Source organism: Myxocyprinus asiaticus, chromosome 3 (assembly GCF_019703515.2).
Source record: "Myxocyprinus asiaticus isolate MX2 ecotype Aquarium Trade chromosome 3, UBuf_Myxa_2, whole genome shotgun sequence".
In the NCBI taxonomy this organism is placed as follows: Eukaryota; Metazoa; Chordata; class Actinopteri; order Cypriniformes; family Catostomidae; genus Myxocyprinus; species Myxocyprinus asiaticus.
This window is the reverse complement of record NC_059346.1, coordinates 65704002-65726711: the sequence shown is the minus strand read 5'-3', so window position 1 is coordinate 65726711 and position 22710 is coordinate 65704002. Positions and strand designations below refer to the sequence as shown.

The 22710-nt window shown below is 40.3% G+C and overlaps 1 protein-coding gene across 4 annotated transcripts in view; it reads right to left on the bottom strand.

The window, feature by feature from the left end:
- LOC127422619 (protein PRRC2B-like) overlaps positions 1-22710 on the bottom strand; it is a 47575-nt gene that overhangs the window by 5081 nt on the left and 19784 nt on the right. For all 4 annotated transcript variants that reach the window (XM_051666353.1, XM_051666364.1, XM_051666372.1 and 1 more), the window contains exons 15-27: positions 19924-22099; positions 19622-19806; positions 16165-16280; positions 15788-15926; positions 15558-15634; positions 13980-14261; positions 13783-13884; positions 13044-13236; positions 12847-12941; positions 11882-12006; positions 11041-11269; positions 10041-10208; positions 9836-9915 (exon numbers count right to left, since the gene is read on the bottom strand). In XM_051666353.1, the coding sequence (XP_051522313.1) occupies positions 9836-9915; positions 10041-10208; positions 11041-11269; positions 11882-12006; positions 12847-12941; positions 13044-13236; positions 13783-13884; positions 13980-14261; positions 15558-15634; positions 15788-15926; positions 16165-16280; positions 19622-19806; positions 19924-22099 (3967 nt within the window). The remainder of the gene's footprint in view (positions 1-9835; positions 9916-10040; positions 10209-11040; positions 11270-11881; positions 12007-12846; positions 12942-13043; positions 13237-13782; positions 13885-13979; positions 14262-15557; positions 15635-15787; positions 15927-16164; positions 16281-19621; positions 19807-19923; positions 22100-22710) is intronic.

The following is a 22710-nucleotide window of genomic DNA, read 5'->3' as shown; positions in this document are numbered from 1 at the left end:
TCTGGCGCTCTGTAGTAAAGTGCCTAATATGCTTTGTGTGAAGTAGAGCACTGGTGTTCTTTACATATATATACATACACACACACACACACCTGTATACACAAACACACACACAAACAAACACACATTTACAGTGGCATGCAAAAGTTTGGGCACCACTGGTCAAAATGTTTGTTTCTGTGAATAGTTAAGTGAGTAGAAGATGAACTGATCTCCAAAAGGCATAAAGTTAAGACGAAACATCCTTTTCAACATTTTAAGCAATATTAGTGTATTGTTTTTGTTTTGTACAATTTTAGAGTGAAAAAAAGGAGCACCATGCAAAAGTCTGGGCACCCCAAGAGATTTGAGCTCTCAGATTAATTAGCTTGTTAGGGCTATGGCTTGTTCACGATCATCGTTTGGAAAGGGCAGGTAATGCAAATTTCAAATTCCATAAAGCAGGAGAAGGTGTTAAGATAGCAAAGCGTTTTCAGGTACAGAATCAGAATCAGCTTTATTGCAAAGTATGCTTACACATACAAGGAATTTGTATTGGTGACAGGAGCTTCCAGTGTACAACAATACAAAAACAGCAGCAAGACATAGATAATAATAAAAACTAAAAAAATAGTTATACACATACGTACATAGACACACACATACGTAGTGCAAATCTAATACAAATCTGTTATCGGTTTTGTACAGTGCAAAATACATATCTGTTATGTACAGTGCAAGTTTTTTTTTTTTTTCTCTCTCTCTGAGGAATGAAATGGCAGAAGAGGTAGGATGTGTTGGATAAATATAAAAAAAAAAGACTAAACTGTATATTGCACAGTTATTGCTCAATGGGGCAATTTAACTGTTCATGAGATGGATAGCCTGAGGGAGAAAACTGTTCCTATGCCTGACGGTTCTGGTGCTCGGAGCTCTGAAGCGTCGGCCAGAAGGCAACAGTTCAAAAAGGTAATGGGCAGGGTGAGTGGGGTCCAGAGTGATTTTTCTAGCCTCTTTCCTCACTCTGGAAGTGTATAGTTCTTGAAGGGGGGCAGGGGGGCAACCAATAATCCTCTCAGCAGTCCGAACTGTCCTTTGTAGTCTTCTGATGTCTGATTTCATAGCTGAACCAAACCAGACAGTTATAGAAGTGCAGAGGACAGACTCAATGACCGCTGAGTAGAACTGTATCAGCAGCGCCTGTGGCAGGTTGAATTTCCTCAGCTGGCGAAGGAAGTACAACCTCTGCTGGGCCTTTTTCACAATGGAGTCAATGTGGGTCTCCCACTTCAGGTCCTGTGAGATCGTAGTGGCCAGGAACCTGAATGACTCGACTGCTGCCACAGTGCTGTTTAGAATGGTGAGGGGGGGGGTCAGTGTTGGGGTGTTCCTCCTAAAGTCCACAATCATCTCCACCGTTTGAGCGTGTTCAGCTCAAGGTTGTTTTGACTGCACCAGACAGCCAGCTGTTCAACCTCCCTTCTGTATGCAGACTCATCATCATCATCATCTCGGATGAGGCCGATGACAGTGGTGTCATCTGTAAACGTCAGAAGCTTGACAGAGGGGTCCTTGGCGATGCAGTCATTGATGTAGAGGGAGAAGAGTAGTGGAGAGGGCACACATTCCTGGGGGGTAACAGTGCTGTTTGTACAGGTGCTGGAAGTGAGTTTCCCGTCTCACAAGCTGCTGCCTGTCCGTCAGAAAGCTGGTAATCCACTGACAGATAGACATGGGAACAGGGAGTTGGTGTAATTTACTCTGGAGTATAGCTGGGATGATAGTGTTGAAAGCCAAACTGAAGTCCACAAAAAGGAATGGCTTCACTCAGCCAGGTTTCTGTGAAGCACAAGGCAGCAGAGCTTGAAAAGTCCTTGTTTGTACGGGTGAGATGTAGTTAGTCCGTTTTGTTTGGAAGAGAGCGGAGATTCGCTAGATGAATGCTCGGCAGCGCTGTTCGAAATCCGCGCCGATGGAGCCTGACCAGCGCGCCTGCTCGTCTCCCTCGCCTGCATCTCATAGCGTGTTTAAACACAGCTGCACCTCCGACTTAAATGTCCAGCAAAACGTCCAAATATTCAAAAACCGGGAATAGGTTGTCTAGTATATGCTGCTGAATGTTCAGCAGTTCATTCCTGGTCAAACTGACTGGAAATATATTACTAAACACAGGACAAACAAACAAAAACAAATGAACTGAAGAGCTACACACCAAGGCGGCTATCCACGGCGCCATCTTGATGATCGTAATGTAATTAAGAAATGGCAGTTAACAGGAATGGTGGAGGTCAAGTTGAGGTCTGGAAGACCAAGAAAACTTAGCGAGAACTGCTTGTAGGATTGCTAGAAAGGCAAATCAAAACCCCTGTTTGACTGCAAAAGACCTTCAGGAAGATTTTGCAGACTCTGTAGTAGTGGTGCACTGTTCTACTGTGCAGTGACACCTGCACAAATGACCTGCATCCTCACTGTAAAATTCAGCGTCAGAAGTTTGCAAATGAACATCTAAACAAGACTTATGCATTTTGGAAAGAAGTCCTGTGGACTGATGAAGTTAAAATAGAACTTTTTGGCCACAATGAGCAAAGGTATGTTTGGAGAAAAAAGGGTGCAGAATTTCATGAAAAGAACACCTCTCCAACGGTTAAGCACGAGGGTGGATCGATCATGATTTGGACTTAAGTTGCAGCCAGTGGCACGAGGAACATTTCACTGGTAGAGGGAAGAATGGATTCAATTATATACCAGCAAATTGTGGAAACAAACATCACATAGTCTGTAAAAAAGCTAAAGATGAAAAAAAGGATGGATTCTACAACAGGATAATGATCCTAAACACACCTCAAAATCCACAATGGACGACCTCAAGAGGTGCAAGCTGAAGGTTTTGTCATGGCCCTCACAGTCCCTCGACCTAAACATCATCGAAAATCTGTGGATAGACCTCAAGAGCAGTGCATGCAAGATGGCCTGGGGGACTTCCGGTGGAAAGCTGAAGCGCATGGCTGCATAAATGATCACTCCCAGTTGGTCGGAGTTTATTCCCCAATTTAATTATAAATAACCTTTAAATTTTGTCCTAATTAAAGATGGAAGGGGAAAAATAGAGGAAGGGTAAGGGAAAGCAGTCCGGGAAAGTGGAGAAGAGTGATAAAATAGTGACTGAGGGGACAAAGAGTGAGTGAAAACTGATAGAGTCAGGCCGAGGTCTGGATAGCCGACGTTGAAGAGTGGACCGCAGACTTCAGAGAGGTGCAGAGTCAGTCACTACAAGCCCAGGAAAGTTTACAGATGAAGCTAACGGACCTGAAAGCATGCTCAAGGCGTAACAATGTTCACATTTATGGCATCCCAGAGGGAACTGAGGGAAACAGCAAACACCAATTTATTGACAATTTTATTAGAAAAGAGCTGGAACCCATCGCTAAAGTGGAACTTGTAATACAATGGTGTCACAGAGCGCTCGGCCCCAAACCACCTAACGAGGCGCAACCCAGATCAGTGATTGTGCACTTTCAGGAGTTTAGTGCATGCAAGACGGCAAAAGAATCTCACAGAACTAGAAGCCTTTTGCATGGAAGAATGGGCAAAAATCCCCCAAACAAGAATTGAAAGACACTTAGCTGGCTACAAAAAGCGTTTACAAGCTGTGATACTTGCCAAAGGGGGTGTTACTAAATACTGACCATGCAGGGTGCCCAAACTTTTGCTTCTGGACTTTTCCTTTGTTATTTTGAAACTGTAAAAGATGGAAATAAAAAAAAAAGTAATATTGCTTAAAATATTTAAGAAATGTGTCAACTTCCACTTTATGCCTTTTGGAAGTCAGGTCGTCTTTTACTCGCTTAGCTATTCACAGCAACAGAAACTGACCAGGGGTGCCCAAACTTTGGCATGCCACTGTGTATATACACATATATATATTTTTGGGATAATGTACAGACTTTGCTCTTATGAAAAGAAATTGGTACTTTTATTCACCAAAATGGCATTCAACTGATCACAATGTATAGTCAGGACATAAACGTGAAAAATTACTTAAACTACAAGTTCTCATCAAAAAATCCTCCACTTGCGGCAATGACAGCTTTGCAGATCCTTGTTATACTAGCTGTCAGTTTGTCCAGATACTCAGGTGACATTTCACCCCACACTTCCTGTAGCACTTGCCATAGATGTGGCTGTCTTGTCTGGCACTTCTCAAGCACCTTACAGTCTAGCTGATCCCACAAAAGCTCAATGGGGTTAAGATCCAGAACACTCTTTTCCAATTATCTGTTGTCCAATGTCTGTGTTTCTTTGCCCACTCTAACCTTTTCTTTTTGTTTTTCTGTTTCAAAAGTGTCTTTTTCTTTGCAATTCTTCCCATAAGTCCTGCACCCCTGAGTCTTCTCTTTACTGTTGAACATGAAACTGGTGTTGAGCGGGTAGAATTCAATGAAGCTGTCAGCTGACGACATGTGAGGCGTCTATTTCTCAAACTAGAGACTCTGATGTACTTATCCTCTTGTTTAGTTGTACATCTGGTCTTCCACATCTCTTTCTGTCCTTGTTAGAGCCAGTTGTCCTTTGTCTTTGAAGACTGTAGTGTACACCTTTGTATGAAATCTTTTTGGCAATTTCAAGCATTGTATAGACTTCATTCCTCAAAACAACGATTGACTGACGAGTTTCTAGAGAAAGCAGTTTCTTTTTTTTTGCCATTTTTGTTCTAATATTGACCTTAAGACATGCCAGTCTATTGCATACTGTGGCAACTCAAAAACAAACACAAAGACAATGTTAAGCTTCATTTAATGAACCAAATAGCTTTCAACTGTGTTTGATATAATGGCAAGTGATTTTCTAGTACCAAATGATCAATTTAGCATGATTACTCAAGGATAAGGTGCTGGAGTGATGGCTGCTGTCTAGATTTGATCAAAAATGACTTTTTCAAATAGTGATGGTGCTGTTTTTTACATCAGTAATGTCCTGACTATACTTTGTGATCAGTTGAATGCCACTTTGATGAATTAAAGTAACAATTTCCTTCCGAAACAGCAAAATTTTACAATATTCCAAACTTCTGGCCGCCAGTGTATAAACAGTTGAAGTCAGAAGTTTACTTGCACCATAGTAAAATATATTTAAACTCAGTTTTTCACAATTTCTGACATTTAATTGTAGAAATCACTCCCTGTCTTAGGTCAGTTAGAATCACTCCTTTATTTTAAGAATGTGAAATGTCAGAATAATAGTAGAGAGAATTATTTATTTCAGCTTTTATTTCTTTCATCACATTCCCAGTGGGTCAGAAGTTTACATACACTTTGTTAGTATTTGGTAGCATTGCCTTTAAATTGTTTAACTTGGGCCAAACGTTTTGGGTATCCTTCCACAAGCTTCTCACAATAAGTTGCTGGAATTTTGTCCCATTCCTCCAGACAGAACTGGTGTAACCGAGTCAGGTTTGTAGGCCTCCTTGCTCAAACACGCTTTTTCAGTTCTGCTCACAAATTTTCTATCGGATTGAGGTCAGAGCTTTGTGATGGCCACTCCAATACCTTGACTTTGTTGTCCTTAAGCCATTTTTCACAACTTTGGAGGTATGCTTGGGGTCATTGTCCATTTGGAAGACCCATTTGCGACTGAGCTTTAACTTCATAAATGATGTCTTGAGATGTTGCTTCAATATATCAACATACATTTCCTTCCTCATGATGCCATCTATTTTGTGAAGTGCACCAGTCCCTCCTGCAGCAAAGCACCCCATAACATGATGCTGCCACCCCCATGCTTCACGGCTGAGATGGTGTTCTTCGGCTTGCAAGCCTCACCCTTTTTCCTCCAAACATAATGATGGTCATTATGGCCAAACAGTTCAATTTATGTTTCATCAGACCAGAGGACATTTCTCCAAAAAGTAAGATCTTTGTCCCCATGTGCACTTGCAAACTGTAGTCTGGCTTTTTATGGCAGTTTTGGAGCAGTGGCTTCTTCCTTGCTGTGCAGCCTTTCAGGTTATGTCGATATAGGACTCGTTTTACTGTGGATATAGATACTTGTCTACCCGTTTCCTCCAGCATCTTCACCAGGTCCTTTGCTGCTGTTCTGGGATTGATTTGCACTTTTCACACCAAACTACGTTCATCTCTAGGAGACAGAATGCGTCTCCTTCCTGAGCGGTATGATGGCTGCGTGGTCCCATGGTGTTTATACTTGTGTACTATTGTTTGTACAGATGAACGTGGTACCTTCAGGTGTTTGGAAATTGCTTTCAAGGATGAACCAGACTTGTGGAGGTCCAACATTTTTTTTTTCTGAGGTCTTGGCTGATTTCTTTTGATTTTCCCATGATGTCAAGCAAAAAGGCACTGAGTTTCTAGGTAGGCCTTAAAATACATCCACAGGTACACCTCCAATTGACTCCATTTAGCTTATCAGAAACGAATTGTCTAATTGCCTGAAGGCTTGACATCATTTTCTGGAATTTCCAAGATGCTTAAAGGCACAGTTAACTTAGTGAATGAAAACTTCTGACCCACTGGGATTGTGCTATAGTCAATTAAAAGTGAAATGTCCTAAACAACTTGCCAAAACTAGTTTGCTCAAATGAAATCTGTATTGAGTATTGATCTGAGTGGTTAAAAAATGAGTTTTAATGTCTTTAACCTAAGTGTATGTAAACTTCTGACTTCAACTGTATGTGTGTGTGTCTAATATATATATATATATATATATATATATATACACATACACACACACACACACAGTTGTGCTCAAAATTTGCATACCCTGGCAGAAATTGTGTAATTTTGGCATTGAAAACTGTCTTTTATTTAAGGATAATGATCATATGAAGCCATTTATTATCACATAGTTGTTTGGCTCCTTTTTAAATCATAATGATAACAGAAATCACCCAAATGGCCCTGATCAAAAGTTTACATGCCCTTGAATGTTTGGCCTTGTTACAGACACACAAGGTGACACACACAGGTTTAAATGGCAATTAAAGGTTAATTTCCCACACCTGTGGCTTTTTAAATTGCAATTAGTGTCTGTGTATAAATAGTCAATGAGTTTGTTAGCTCTCACATGGATGCACTGAGCAGGCTAGATACTGAGCCATGGGGAGCAGAAAAGAACTGTCAAAAGACCTGCATAACAAGGTAATGGAACTTTATAAAGTTGGAAAAGGGTATAAAAAGATATCCAAAGACTTGAAAATACCAGTCAGTACTGTTCAATCACTTATTAAGAAGTGGAAAATTCGGGGATCTCTTTATACCAAGCCAAGGTCAAAAGACGGTGTGGTTGTTTCAAGGAGCACAATACAACGATACCTGAATCAAAATGAGCTGCATGGTCAAGTTGCCAGAAAGAAGCCTTTACTGTACCAATGCCACAAAAAAGCCTGGTTACAATAAGCCCGACAACACCTTGACACATATGCAGTGTGTTAGTGCTGTCAAAGTTACCGTGTTAATGCAAAATTCGTTTAACTCCACACATTTTTTTTAATGCCATTAATGTATGTGTAATATAACCCACTGAATAAACCGTAGTTCATGAGAAGCGAGTCAATTCATGCAAATGCCGCTAATATCACATGCACTGACCGTCAGGAAAACAGATGGGGAGACATTATGCCGAGACCTGCGCCAAACATTTTACCAATGTAGCATAGCAGTAGAACATGCCCGCAAAGCACAGATAGAGCTCGTAACTTTGAAACATGAATGCAGTGGCAAGACAGCTGCCTTGCACTGCGCACGGCCAACGTTTCCGGGAATTATTAAGTTTGCTGGACAAACTGGAAAAAAATCCAGTCATCTAATTTCGGTGTTTATTTTGTGCTGTAACATGATGACTAAGCATGCACATTTGAAGCTCTGTTATTTCAGGTATTTCACTAAATAATTTAGAATTCTGCTCTAAAGATCATGTTTGTGCTTAGATTACGCAAGTAGTATAATTAAGAGAAATGGTGCGCTAGTGCTTTCTTTTTCTTTTAGTACACTGACATAGGCTAATGTTTGATGCGTTATTAAACCAGATACTCTCCTTTGAAATCCAAACAACCAAAACAAAAAAAAAATACGAGCAACAAAAAAGAAACATAATACGGCCAGTTATGGCTAACGGTGATGGTTCTCAATTGTCCACTTCTGATTGGATCACCCAAAACGCATCTATGGACGTGAGCCTTTTATGCTTGTTTACATGTAATCATGAATTAACGCTCCCGTTGACGTGTGCAAGTTTGTGAATTAATTTCGGGATCTACTCACCTGTCAATTAACCATTGCGCTAAAGCAAGTGTTTTAAACCATATGCCCGATATCCTTCTCCACAAGATAGCAACGCAAGACTGTTTTGATATGATTCTGAAGTGAATTGCTTTTGAACTGCTTTTGCCAGTGTGAGGGATACAACTACGTAAACTGTCAGTAAAGTTAAACCTCTGTGGCAGCACAGACAATTTTTAAATATGTCAAACACTGATACATTTTAACGGTCAAAAAACAGTAATTACCGGCTAACGGAAACCCTGCTGCTGTCTCCAAGGTTCTATCACAGTGTCTCTGTTTGATAGTGCACTAGCCAATTATGCAGACGTTAGAGACATTGCTGGAACCCTGCAGGTAATCTACAAGGTCATTAACCCATTTCATCCCACCGGTTACAATTGTGACCCAGGTCTAAAAGGAGTTTTTGATGTATTTTGCACAGAGTTGTGAATTGTAAATTACAGTGTAGACTTTTTTTTTTGCATGAGTGGTGCAAATAGTCACATGACCAGAGACATTTAATTCCATTGTGCTCCTGGAAAGTTTATGTCTGTGAAAACTCCATAAAAAGCAGCAAATAAATCCTGTCATAATACACTTTGTCATAATTTGAACTGAGTTGTGCAGTGTTTATTTTCTGTTGTTCAACTCTGTTGATGGGGTAGATTTTGTGTGGATGACTGAAAAATACATCTGGATGAAACGTATTTTGTCCACTCATGTTTATAAAGATATTGCGATTAAATATTTTAATTGTTTGACAGCCCTAATATATATATATATATATATATATATATATATATATATATATATATATATATATATATATATATATATATATATATATATACACACACACACACACACACACACACACACACACAGTATTCCTAATGTTAAATATTCATAGACGAATGCTTTTACGTTTTTATTGTTGTAGTCTTATCCGTTATCAGACCAGTGAAAAAAAACAAAACAATATTGGCAGTAAAAATAAATAAATAAAAAAAATTAGCTGATCACTACTCTTGATAACATTTTTCCATTCTAACATTCTTACCAAGGTTTTGAATTTTTCATAGTTTCAATATGTCATTCCAGTTTGGTTTAGTTTTCCTTAAATTTCACTAATAATGTAACTAAATGTCCATTTAGTTTGTTTTGCAGTGCATTTAGTTTTTATTTTAATATTCCAAATGCGTTTAAGATAAAGTTGCACTACTTTTTTTTCCTTTGTCGACTTTCATGGACATCTAGGGGTGTGGATAAATATCATTTAAATAATAGTTTTCAGTTGCCAATGCCATTGTAGAAATTCACTATTCACAGTCAGTCATGATTAATTTAATCCATGAGTGAAAGTGTCTAATAACTGTTTTTTTTTTTTTTTTTACATAAATGTTTTATAATTACCATTAATTTCTTTAGGAGTACAACTGTAATGAGGAAATAAATACTGAGGGGAACTTTAAATAATTTGACAGTTATATTTAATGCCATCAACGCATAATTTGACACTGAAACTGTATTCTGTTGTGTGATTTCTAAAGGCTCAATATTGAGTTATTATATTTGCTCACCTGTAAGAGCCACTGGGTATTCCAGGTGAGTGGTTGTGTTTATCAGAGAACTGGAATCCTTTCATATCCATTTGAGAGGGCTGCAGAACAAAACACTTGATTTACCAGAGAAATGTCATGATTGATACACACAGGAAGAGTCTGGACACTGTAACCTGCTCCTGTGTGTGAGAGATTGTTGTTGAGATTGACTGCTGGCTCTCACCTCTCTGCTGGTGCTCATTACGGGTGGTTGTGATCCAGGAGGCATCATGCGGCGTGGAGCTCCAACAGACAGGTTCTGGTTCTGCTGCAACTGGATGGACTGAGGCAGAATGAGATGCTGTTGAGCTGAACCGTACCGGAGCTGAGAACCAGGCATGGGCATCGTCACCTGAACACAAACACGCACATTTAACACCAATGCTGCCAAATTATGGTCCTAAACCATTAAAAAAACTGAACACTGTAGAATGAAAAATAAAGATTAAATAACAGATCCCAAAATCTGACTGGATAAGCTACATTCGAAGCCATTGTAAAATATACAATCACTAAAATATACACACACGAGACAGCACACTGAATTCCATATTAATGTCTATATATCTACAAATCTAATGCTAATGACCTATATTTCTTCGCAGCAGTAAACTCTTTTATATGCAGTCCATCAAAAAGAGCATGATAAATCATTGGCAAAATATGTTCTCGACTATCAATGACGAAATATTATACATGAGGATCTCAGCTTTCTGACACCTAGATTAAGCTTCTATTCCACTCAGAGGAAGGTGCCTGGGATCACAAAATTGACTGCATGTCAATGGACTGTCAGCTGTGTTCCTCTAAGACCTGTCAAAATGCAGGCTGTCACCTGCATTTTTCACACTCAAATTTAAAAGCTCACCAAACAAACATACAGTGGACTAATTGCTAAATATTGGTCTCATTTGACAGACCCCCCCGTAAAATGAGACCAATATTTAGCAATTAGTCCACTGTAGGTGTGTTTGGTGAGCTTTTAAATTTGAGTGTGAAAAATGCAGGTGACAGCCAAAAAATGCTGCAGATAAATTTTTTGTAAATACATTTGTAAAAATGTACTGAACACCACAATATAGCTGTAGTTTTATAAAAGCAATAAGCCAGTTGAGGTTGTGGGTTACAATAATTTAACCATGGTAAAATCATTATAAAGTGTGACAGTGTTCTCGTGGTATTGCCTGTATGAGCTGTGAGTCCATGAGTTGTGACGTGCTCATTCCAGCGGCTCCGTCATACACCAGCGGCTGACTACCGTTAATGGGCTGATAGTGAGATCCAGACTGCGATTTCACCAGCTCTGACGGCTGCATGCCAGGGAACGCTGAGTACGGCCCTTTCAGAGGAGCTCCTCCAGATAGCAACATGGCACTGGGCTGAGACAGGTTTGGATGCATGTACACCTGAGACCTAAAAGACAACAAGAAAATAACAGTCAGAATATTCACTTCACCAGATGAAAGGAAACACCTTAACAACTGTGATGGAGTTCGCCTCAATGCAGACAATTATGAACAGGCTCCGTTTCACATCAGAGTTCAGTTTCTATACTCAGTAGTGCATCAGTGAACAGAACCCACTTGAAAACAGTCTTTGGGCTCATGTGGTGTCCAGTACGGTTCACAGTTGGTATGGAAGCAATTTGGACCAATTTATGCAAGTGAACATCTACTGATAATATCCTGTTATAGCATAATGCAGTTCTCACAGTCAGGCCCAAATCTGAATCTGTGCACCACTCTACAGAACTGGAACACCTGTTCATCATTCACAAAGTGTTCCTTCATTAAATATCTTGGTTAATATGTGTGCTGTACTCTCAGCTCACATCTGGGTGTGATCTCTACATTGCTTCAGGCACACACACGTGCTGTTATGTGGATGGAAAGTTATGGTAATAAAACCAAAGGGACATGAGTGAAATTCAGCATCATCATCTGAGTCATTACTAGGGGGGCAGTCACATTGACAACACCAAGCAATACAATGTGGAAAGACAGCTGTGGAGCAGGGGTGAGTTACCTGAATGGAGGGATGGAGCTGAACATCTCTTGAGACTGAGATACAGGAAGAGCTCCACGTAAACTCAGCTGGGCTTGAGCCTGAAGAGACGTGTGCAGAGAGATGGGAATCTGCTGAGGGGTCGCCTGCACACACACACACACACAGAAAACATGGGTTATTCACATGCACATTGTCCCTACATTTACAGAACTCTTCCAGCTGTTTGTGAATACTTGAGGATCATTTATTTTATAAAAATAGCTGGGGCAGATTTCAATCTCGGAGCCATTCTTAGAATTAACAGATTTAAAGCCGAAGTCTGTAATTTCTATAAATATGATGACTTTTAAAACACTCCCCATCTGCAAGTGGTCAGGTCAATCACACAGTCCTGCACCAAACTTATGCCATTGGTTGAGTCAATGTTGCTGTGTAAGTCAATATATTTATAGCAACTTAACAGAATAATAACTCATCAAGTTTCATGGCACAGATGTTTGAAGGCAACTATCACCCTCTTGAGTACTGAGGTTTGTTACTGCCACGAAAATGCAAGTACGCATGTGAAGCACATTGGCATTTGCATACTTGCATGTATGTTCGTTCACTTTTCTGGAATCAACCAACATGTTGAATCTGCATATTATACTGGGAAATGAAAAAGTTTTTTTAACAAAACAATTCACACACTTCACCTTTAAACAAATCTCTTCACTGTACAAATGTCTCCAAAAACAAGCACTTACAAAGAACAATTTCTAGGTTAATGAAATATTTCACTGCAGAATACACCTTTAAAGTAAATATTCACTAAAACACATTTCCATGACTTCATGAATTTTAAATTCCCTAATGATGGTGGGAACCCTGCATGCAGAAAATCTTTAAACAGTTTTCACAACATCAAAATACTGAAAGACAAATCTACATTTATAAGGTAGGGTTAAGAATGAATCACTCAAAATGTGTGTGTGGACGTGTACCTGCTGGTAACTGGGCTGCTGAGTCAACGGAGGCACGAGCCGTGGCTGACTGGGAAACACATGACCATCCAGATACAGCGGGGGGATGTGACTGCCTACAGACACACATCACAACAGTACCACGTTTAGAGCCATACACAATCACTGCACATGTTATTAATGAGTGTGATAAGTGTCACTCAGATAGAATGTGAGACCTTGCATGGAGACGGAGGGAGCGACTGATGCCACAGGCATGGGTGGCATGGAGACGCCACCGAACGAGCTGTAGCTGACACCGCTGGAGGATCCCACGCTGCAGGCCGGCTGAGTTCCAGACCCCACGCCGCCAGGAGAGCCCTGCTCTGGAAGAGACTGAGAGTTCTCCCACGCCTTACGGGCTGACTCCATCTGACATCAAAAAACACAACAATGCTTCATTATCATTATTCATCAGCTTTATTACATCAATACAAATTAGTGGTATTATCACAGCAAACATCCTCATAATTCATTGTCATTGGCTGGCACAAACCCCAATGGTGTTACAGATTTGGGCCAGTTGACAGTGCTAATGCTTGTTTTGATATCTTGCAAACAAACACGGTTTATCTGTGATACAAATTCTGATGAAGTAACTATGAGGTTTCTTAAACTTTGTAAGGATGACTCATGTTCTTTGAAGCATCAGTTAGTAGGAGTTAAAAATCACAAACAAATCAGTAACGTTTCTGGCAAAACAGTTACAAAAATAACAAATATAAATCATATATCTACATATGGAGTTTGACATTATTGACCATGACTAACAAAGTATCGGTTTTGGATCCATTTTAAAAGGTCAGTTTTGTAGTGGTATCAGATCAGTGCTTCCCTGAAAAATATGTCAGTTGTTTGTGTTGTACTTGACAGTTGATCATATGAAATCCCTAATGACAGCAGAAGATATGTGGTTACCTTGAGAGTGAGGTCAGCGGATGGGAAGCTGATGGGGTTGAGGTTTATTCCAGGCTGCAGATGGTCTCTACGGAGCATCGGGATGGCTTGAGTCAGACCCGCCTGTGCACACATATTAACAACATTATAAATGGGTCAAGATTCTTCAAACATGAATCATGTAGTAAATAAATCACAATTGTAGCACATGTACGCACGTTCCCAGCAAGCGCATCCTGCAGCTTGGTAACAGGGTTGGATACTGGAACTGATGTGGACCCCGGAGGAAGGCTGAAGTCCGAATCTTTTGCACTGACGCCAAACTCAATAGGTGGCACAGGAATAACATTGTCCACGTGAAGGTCCACTCCATTTACGGGGGTGATGGGTCCCTCAAGACGCTCCATTGCCTCAGAGCCCTTACGGTTCTTCAGTGAGCGTTCGTTACCGATGGGGCCGGGCTTGTGTTCTTTACTCTGCTCGGGTCCTGCGTCTGAATCCTGAAGCACAGAAGAGCAGGACATGTTCATGAACATCAGCTTTTCCATAACCACAAGGTCCAATCTGCTTGGCTGGCTTTACGACATTTCCAGGAGTCAGTGTGCACAAGTTTGTGTCAGTCTACCAGAAAACTAATTCATGTTTAAAAGGAGTCATGCAGGCTAAAAGAGCCCAAATGAAATTAAATCCTAGATGAAGTTTATAGCGCAACCAAAATACCAGTGATAACCTGAAAAATAAGATTTGATGCATAAAGCAGGACTTTTAACCTGAAATACACCAGGGTCTCTCATTTTTGAAATGTCTGTGCTTCACTGCTTCCAGCTGCTCATTCAAACAGATGAGGGAAATAAAATATGCACGCTTACAATAATCTACAATGTATTTCAATATAAACACTTAAAAGTAAACAATGTCTTATTAATCAATAGTTTCTGTTTGTGGTCAAAATTGACCAACCATAGTAAATGAATGGGAAAGACTAAAACACAGATCAATGTGTCACAGATCTATAAATCAGTCACAATGCAGAACACACACACAGAAATGAGGGGGCGAGAACATAACACCCACAATGCAGAACACGTGCGCACACAGAAATAAATGGGTGAGACTAACACAGCCAGAAGGTAGAACACACCCACACACACAGAATTCAGAACAAAGTCTGTGTGTGTTCTACATTGTGGCTAATATATTTTATTTAACAATATTTATAAAAAAGAAAAGAAAAAAAAAAAAAAAAAAAGCACTGTGTTGATGTCTTCTCTTTGTAACACCATGGTTAGGTTTGACTGTAAGCATAATGTGAACTTGCAAAAACTGACACTTCAAAAAAAAAAAAAAAAAAAAGTTTGACAAATAATATTTTGGTAGTCTAAATACTTATCCAAATGCATAACTTGATAAAATGTAGAATTTTTACTTAGTAGGTGGCTGCATAGAACACTGCACCCATTTACTGGCTATTATTGTCATATGATTTTTCAAGTCATGTTATTTTTATTTTTTCAACAGATGGCAGCAAACTGCCCTGAATCAATTTTCTTCATATTTTAACTACCAGAAGTGAAGGTTCTTACTGTGGAGAAATTACATAAATTTGCTTATTTGCATTTGCAAATGAAAGGAGTACATAATTTTATTGTTATTACTTCAGGGAAGTAGATATGTTATCATTACACCAAAAATAACCACAAACAATAAAGCGGCCAATCTTTCTCAAAATAGCAGGGTTAAACCCACGGGAACCCTGCTAGTTGGTCGTCTTAAGAGTGGAGTTAAATGATCAGTACCTCTGAATTGGGCTCACTCCCTGTGTAGGACACCTGTTTCGTCCATGAATCACCACCTGATGACTGGACAGTCAGAGCTTTGGGGGAAAAACAAAAACAGGTGATTAACAGCCTCAAATAGATTGTGATTAACTTTATATAAAGCAACTTATCAAATTCCTTACAGACGTCTTAACTTTAACCTTGTGGTTATAACCCTACATACCCCCTTTAGTTCATGAGAGTCTTACCTGAGCTGTTGGACTCCCAGATCTCTGTGCCCAAGTTGCTGGAGAGCGTCTCTTCAGGCTGCTCGATGGCCATGCTGCCCTGCTTTTTTGCAAAACGAGGTGGCATTTTTGAAGTGATTGTTCTGTTCTTTACCGAAACCTACAGGGGCACAAATCACAGAAATGTAATATCCAGTAGACAGACAAAGCGATACTTCATGTCATTACTTCATGCAAGCAAGAATTTGTTGTGATAACCTCTGCAGTTTGAACTGATTCAGTTTATCTTATGTCTGTTGACTAGTGTGTTTTCAATGAACTGAAGAACTGGGGGCGTGATGCATGTAAAAACATCAGAGAATAATAAGTCAAGGCCGTCAGACCAAGTGGTTACTTACTGGAGCACCCTGATCTTTCCTCCTGCGCTCGTCTTCCTGGGGGCGCCGTTGTTTTTTGGACAGAGTGTCCTGAAACACCTCTGGACAAGGCAAAGAAGCTCCGGAGTCACTCTCAACTGAAAAGACAAAACAGATATTACACTAACAGCTCCAATACTCAAGAACAAAACACAAACTAGTCAGTGTCTCACACTTGAACACTTGCTTCTGAGAAATAAACTGGCAATGCACTGCTGTTTCACTTTTTAGATTTACACCTCATTTATTGCTCAATTCCTGTTTCTGATTGGCTGGCACATTCCAAAGTTACTGATTAATTTCTTTTAATTGACCCTACACTAAGCTCTTCTCCCCTCGGTTACCGTGTCCCACTCAGACAAGCATTGCAGAACTGCTCATAGGAATGAATGGGAGATTGCCTTGAACAGGATGTTTTTTGGAAACATATGCTCAAACTGAATGTATACTCTTCTTACGTGGGCTGGAATGGAGTGTGACATGGCAAATCATATTTATCTGATGCTTTTTGTAAAATAAATGGTTAAATTACATCGTAATGTGATTAAAAACTGTCGAGACTGAATCAGAATGGAGTCAAATGATAAGTCACTTGAAAAGAGAAGAGCTTCATTTGACTGTCATTACACACCTGATAACATTAGTGTTAGTGAACAGAACTTTTTGTTTTTTACTGCATTGCAGTTCCATATCACTTCAGACTAGGGATGTAAGGGTTTCAAGGTTTCAATATATACCATGGTTTTAAAACAGATGGTTATCACATACCGTTGAAATCTTCTCATTGACAGTATTGCATGAAGACAGATTTTTTCGGAACTTTTCTAAAAGCCAAATCAGTTTAATTAAGAGACATTTACACAGCATCAAATAAACTTGGTGAGATAAAAGAAATCTTTAAAATTGCACCTTAATCATGTTACATTCAACTGTCACTCGATTTTAAAGGTGACATCCAGGTGTCGCGAGCACAGCGCATCACGAGCATATCAGAAGTGCAGCACGAACAGAGCGCAGCATGAGTGCATCATACAGACATGTCCGAGCCATACTTTGGGTATGTTAAAGACCCACGAAGCACTATCAATGTTGATGGTTACCCAGTCTGTAAAGTTTGTCACAAAAAAGTATTGGCTCAGGCGGGAAACACTTGCACCATCTCTGTGAGCACCGTCCCATGGAAATTGCGGAGATGAATGTAAGTGGAAATACAGTATACCGGATAATAAATTACAGCCCGTTTCATAAAAACACCAGATTAAAAATGTAGTTTTACATGATTTGTTTGTTTCTTTCATTTTTTACGCCATGCCAGCTTCTATGGCTATATTCATGGCGGGAACCAGGTTTAGTTATTTAAAATAGTTAAATAAGTTAAATGAGGTGTTTACAATTAAAACTAAATTTGGATTCACTTGATTAAAAACCTTTTCAAAAGAATCAACTGAATAATACAGGTTCAGATCTGGTTGGTTTCAGATCTGTGGAAGGGTTAGGGCATTTTACTGGTTCAATAGATAGTGCTTCTCTGGCAGCTCTGTCTGCTTGTTCATTACCGGAGATTCCCGAGTGTCCAGGTACCCAGCAGAAAATAATACTAAAATTCTTTGCTTCAAGAGAAGACAGTTTGATTAATCTTCACGATTGTTGGGTGATCAGTTTTAGTAGCTTCCAATGCTTCAAGACATGATTTTGAATCAGTTATTATTTTAAAAAAAAATTTGTGGAGCAGTCTCAATAAACTTCAGTGCTAGTAGTAGAGTGTTTGCCTCTGCAGTGAAAACTGAACTTTGGTCAGGGATGCGGATACCCTGACACAGTTGGTTTGTTACAAAAGCTTTACATGATTTGTAATGACTAGTTAGGCTCAAGCTGTTTATGTATTGTCACATTCACAAATGCAGCAAATGGATTTAAGCCCTCGTTCAACATTACTGTTTGTTCATTTGCCCAAGTGCAGCTCAACAGTAGGCCAACAATGTGTTTGATACTACTAATATGTTTTACATTTAAGACATAGCACTGAATAGGGTTTACAAAGTGCATGGCTTTTGGTGTGCAGGAAATTGACATTGACAATATGCACGCCGGAAATTGACAGTATTGGAGAAAATGCCAATAAATAAACTGCAAATAAATATTTAAGTAGGTATTGTTTAGAATTCAACTAAATCACAAATGCAACAAATTACTGAATGCATACAAATACATATCTGAAGTGTTAACCTGGGCAATAATCATTACAAATGATTACAATTCAATTTTATAAAATAACAAAATATTTTTTTAGTTATATTCATCTAACTACTGTACAAATTTATTGTTTTTGTTTTACATGTGATTTTTTTTCTTTTATTTGTTTTACCATGTCGGATTAAGAGAGTGTCCTGATATGTAATATCAAAAGTTAAAGGATTAAAGTTGAAGACATCCAAAATAAAGTTCAAGAATTGGTTATAACTGAAATATTTCTCTGTGTTTGACATATTTCATAACAAAATATTAAACTGCAAAAATATTAACAATGCACCTCAATACTGTGATACCATGGTATTTTTTGTGACTGTTATCATACCGTGAAAATGTCATACCGTTACACCCCTACTTCAGACACTTTCAAAGTAGCAATGGTGAGTTTCTAAACAAGGTTCATAAAACGCTCTTAAAGGAATCGTTCAACCAAAAATGATCATTCATCATTTTCTCACATTTATGCCATCTCAAACTTGTATGACTTTCTTTTTCTGTTGAACACAAACGATGATATTTTGATGAAGATAGGAGGCATTTAAAGCCATACAATGCAAGTCAATGGGGAACAACACATCCAATCTCCAAAAAGGACATAAAGGCATCATAAAGGTAAAGGATTCTTAAGCAGTCTGATTGGTTTTAGGTGAGAAACAGACCAAAATTTAACTCCTTTTTCACTATAAACCTTGAACGCTACAGTCTCCTTGATGAAATCATGATCTGAAGCTCGATAACACTTCCTTGTGCTTGATGCATATGCATAGCACAGGACATGCTTCAAAGACGTGGATTAAACCACTTGAGTCGTATGGACTACCTTTATGCTGCTTTTATGGAAGTTTTATACCCCATTTACTTGACAAAAACATATCTCCTATCTCCGTCAAAATATATTTGTACTCAGCAGAAGAAAATCATTCGAGGTTGACATCAGAAAGGTGAGTAATTGATGAGAGAAATATAACATTATGCCCCTGATTTCAGGATGAAAACTGACAAATGCTTTGAGATTAACACATGTACTCATGCCAACTGTGATACAAGGAGAATAACAAACACTGAAAATTTGCATTGTGGCCTTATTTTAAAATGTACATGGTGTGCATACAAATTTTATTTTTCAATGAACTGTTGTTTATTTCTTTAACAGATGGTTATATCTGATGCCACTATATTTCAGGCTTACTTGGGTAACTGTTGAGGTCATACTGGGACAGAGGCTCTGTCATGTCTCCCTTCATAATTCTGGGTTTCAGTTCTTTCTCGATCTTTCCTGTGGTTTCAGACGTGCTGGAGGAAAGACTGTCATCGTTATGCTCCACACTGTACACAGAAGCTGAGCTCAGACCCGGGACCGATTCTTCTTGAACTCTGTAGAGTGAATAAAGACATATTCATAGTGTGAATTAGATTCAGAAGAAAAAAAAATCATATTTCCTAGACTGTAGAATTTGAATGTGGGGTTTGTTATCAAGCTGATGAATGTACCGTTTGCTGTTGGAAGTGATGCTGTTCTGCCAGCTCTCATTTCTACTGGAGGAACCTGCACTAGATGAGGTGTCTGCCGAATGGGTCATCTTGTTGTTCTCCACAGACACTTCAGTCTTGCGGTTTTGTCTGTCAACAACAGGCCGCTGGCTAGAGAAGCTTCGTTTGGAAAGCTCTCTCTTCTCAGAGCCGGCTTCACCATGACCCGCCTCTGTCAGTGTGTCGCCATGCGGCCCACCTCCTCGCTTCTCCCTCCAGTCACTGAAGTCGCTGTTTTCGGACCCAGTCTCCCAGTCCTCACCCTGACCTGTGACCTCCTGTGACCTTCCACCTGAGAAGTGGTTGGGCCAGTGCTCCTCTCCACCCTTAGAACGACCCGGCCATGGATTGGTAAAGTCTCCATTTACATAATCTTCACTATTCCATTGACCTCCTACTTCACGTTCTTGTAGACGTCTGAAGCGTGGAGGTTTATCCTGGCGCGGGGGACGCCGCCTCCTCAGCGGTCTGTCGGGATTATCGTTTTCTACATAGTAACTTCCTTCTCTGTCCTCAACGCCATTCTCTACAAATGATCCAGTAAATTTAGAGGGGTATTTCAGGGGCTCACGTTCTGATGAGCGTTTGGAATAGGATTCTGAACTGAAGTTGTATCCGTTCTCCTGTGTGGCGTTGCTTCCAAACTGACTTCCTCTGCCTCTCCAAGTAGAAATGTCCCTCGATCCAAATCCACGGTTGTATCCAGCATTAAGACGAGGGGGTAAAGATCTTCCAAACACTCTTGTCGATTTAATCTTGTCCCTGGAATCACTGCTGGTGCTCTGATCATCTGTGTAGACCTTGTTCGATCTCCAAGACTCTCGGTCGGCCTTCTTGACATCTCCAGACACAGGGTACGAAGCCTCTCCATTCTCAGCGGTCTTCTGCCGTGGTCGTTTGGGCAGCTCCTCGTATTCCGAGGCTTCGCTGTGTGTCTCACTGACATTGCGTCTGCGGGGTTTGCCTCGCTGCAGTTCCTCGTTTCTAAATTCTCTGTCTCCACGTCCTCGAGAGGGTCTTTGCATGCTGGTGTTGTTGTAGGCTCCTCTGTTGTCATTGCGTCCTCCACGAGCTCCACCACGAGAGTTGAACTCTCTGAAGCCACGCCCACGTCCTCGACCCGCTCCTCTGGCCCCGGCGAAAGCCTGTTCTTCGTCTATGAATATCCAGTTGTTGCGGCGTGCCGCTGACGGTTCTCTGCTCTCCAGGGTATCTACAGACTGAGACTTGAGGCCATCCCAGCAGTTCTCATTATGCAACTCTTCAGGTGGGGTTGTCGCTTTCTCGACTTTTGGAGGTTCTGCTTGTTTCTCTGCAGTAGAGGCAACAGGCGGTGGTGCAGAGTGTCTGTTAGACTGAAGTGGAGCATCTTTCTTCAGGTCATAGACATTGGTGACCACTTCCTTCTCTAGCCTGTAAGGGACAGGCTTTTCCTCTGGTTCAGATTTGGGTCTCTCGTTCTCTTTGTCTTCGACCTTCAAGGGTTTCAGCACGGGTTTCTTGATGGGTCCGGTCCTCCTGAAAGTTCTGCTACTGGACTCTGACGGCTGACTAACACTACTGCTGCTGGACCCTTGATCAGACCACTGGGTCAGACCGCTGCCGTCCTTTCTCTCCTTCCTCCAGAAGTCAGAGTCATAGCTCTTGTCCTTGCTGTCAAAGCCCTCATCACGGGACTCGGTGATGTCTTTATGTCTACTAGAGGAGACGTCCCTGTGGTCTGATTTAGAGAAGTCAGTGTCTCCATGATGAGTCCTGCCCAAAGCTGAGGACCCTTCATGGTGAACCTCTCGCTGTGTGCCAAGCGACACATCTGAGCCTCTGCTCTGACGGAACCTTTGATAGGTCATTTCCTCTGCAGGACTGTCCACGCGTTCAGGACCTCTGTCCTCAGAGTCATGCCTGGAGCTCGACCTGTCGCTCCTGTCGTCTGCCTGATTCCTGTCGCCGTTCTCATGCTGTCTCTGATAGGGTGGGGTGAAACTGCGGGCAGAGGGGTAGCTGTCTTGGTTCCACACTTGGTAGGGCTCAGTGGATGGTGCCCGCCTCTGCTGATGCATGCTGGGATGGCAGCCTTCATCAGAAGCAGAGCTGGGGCTATTGAGGTGATCCTGCTGAATCGCAGGTTTCACCAGTCCTTGAAAATAAAAACATTAAATAGCATTACCACACTATATAAATAGGCTGATTTTTTAATTTTCTGAACAACAAAAAGAGTAAGTGTTGTTTGCCTGTGCAAGTCATTTTTTATTTGTATAGTGCTTTTCACAAAATATAATTTCAAAACAGCTTCACAGAAAATTATGCTGTAACAGAAAATGATGTTGTAAGTTCTCAAAGTCCTCATTAAGTAGTTGAAATCATCAGCACATTTCTATATAGTTCTGGGTGGTTGCTAGGGCATTCCAATGCATTTATTATATTGTTCTGTGTGATTGTTAGTGCGTATGCATTTGCTAGTTTTTTAGGTGGTTGCTATGGTGTTGCTATATGGTTGCTAAGGTGTTCCAATTGGTTTCAGCAAATGATTATGCAGTTACTAGGATGTTTCTATGTGTTGCGACTTGCGAGTAGTTGATTATTGACCATTAAAGGGGTCATGAACTGAGAAATCAAAATTCCCTTTATCTTTTGACATAAGAGGTCATTGTACAATAAAAACATCCTGTAAGTTTCAGAACTCACAACTTTCTCGTTAGTCTAAAAACAGCTTATATTGAAGCCAATATGCCAAAACGACAGGATGTG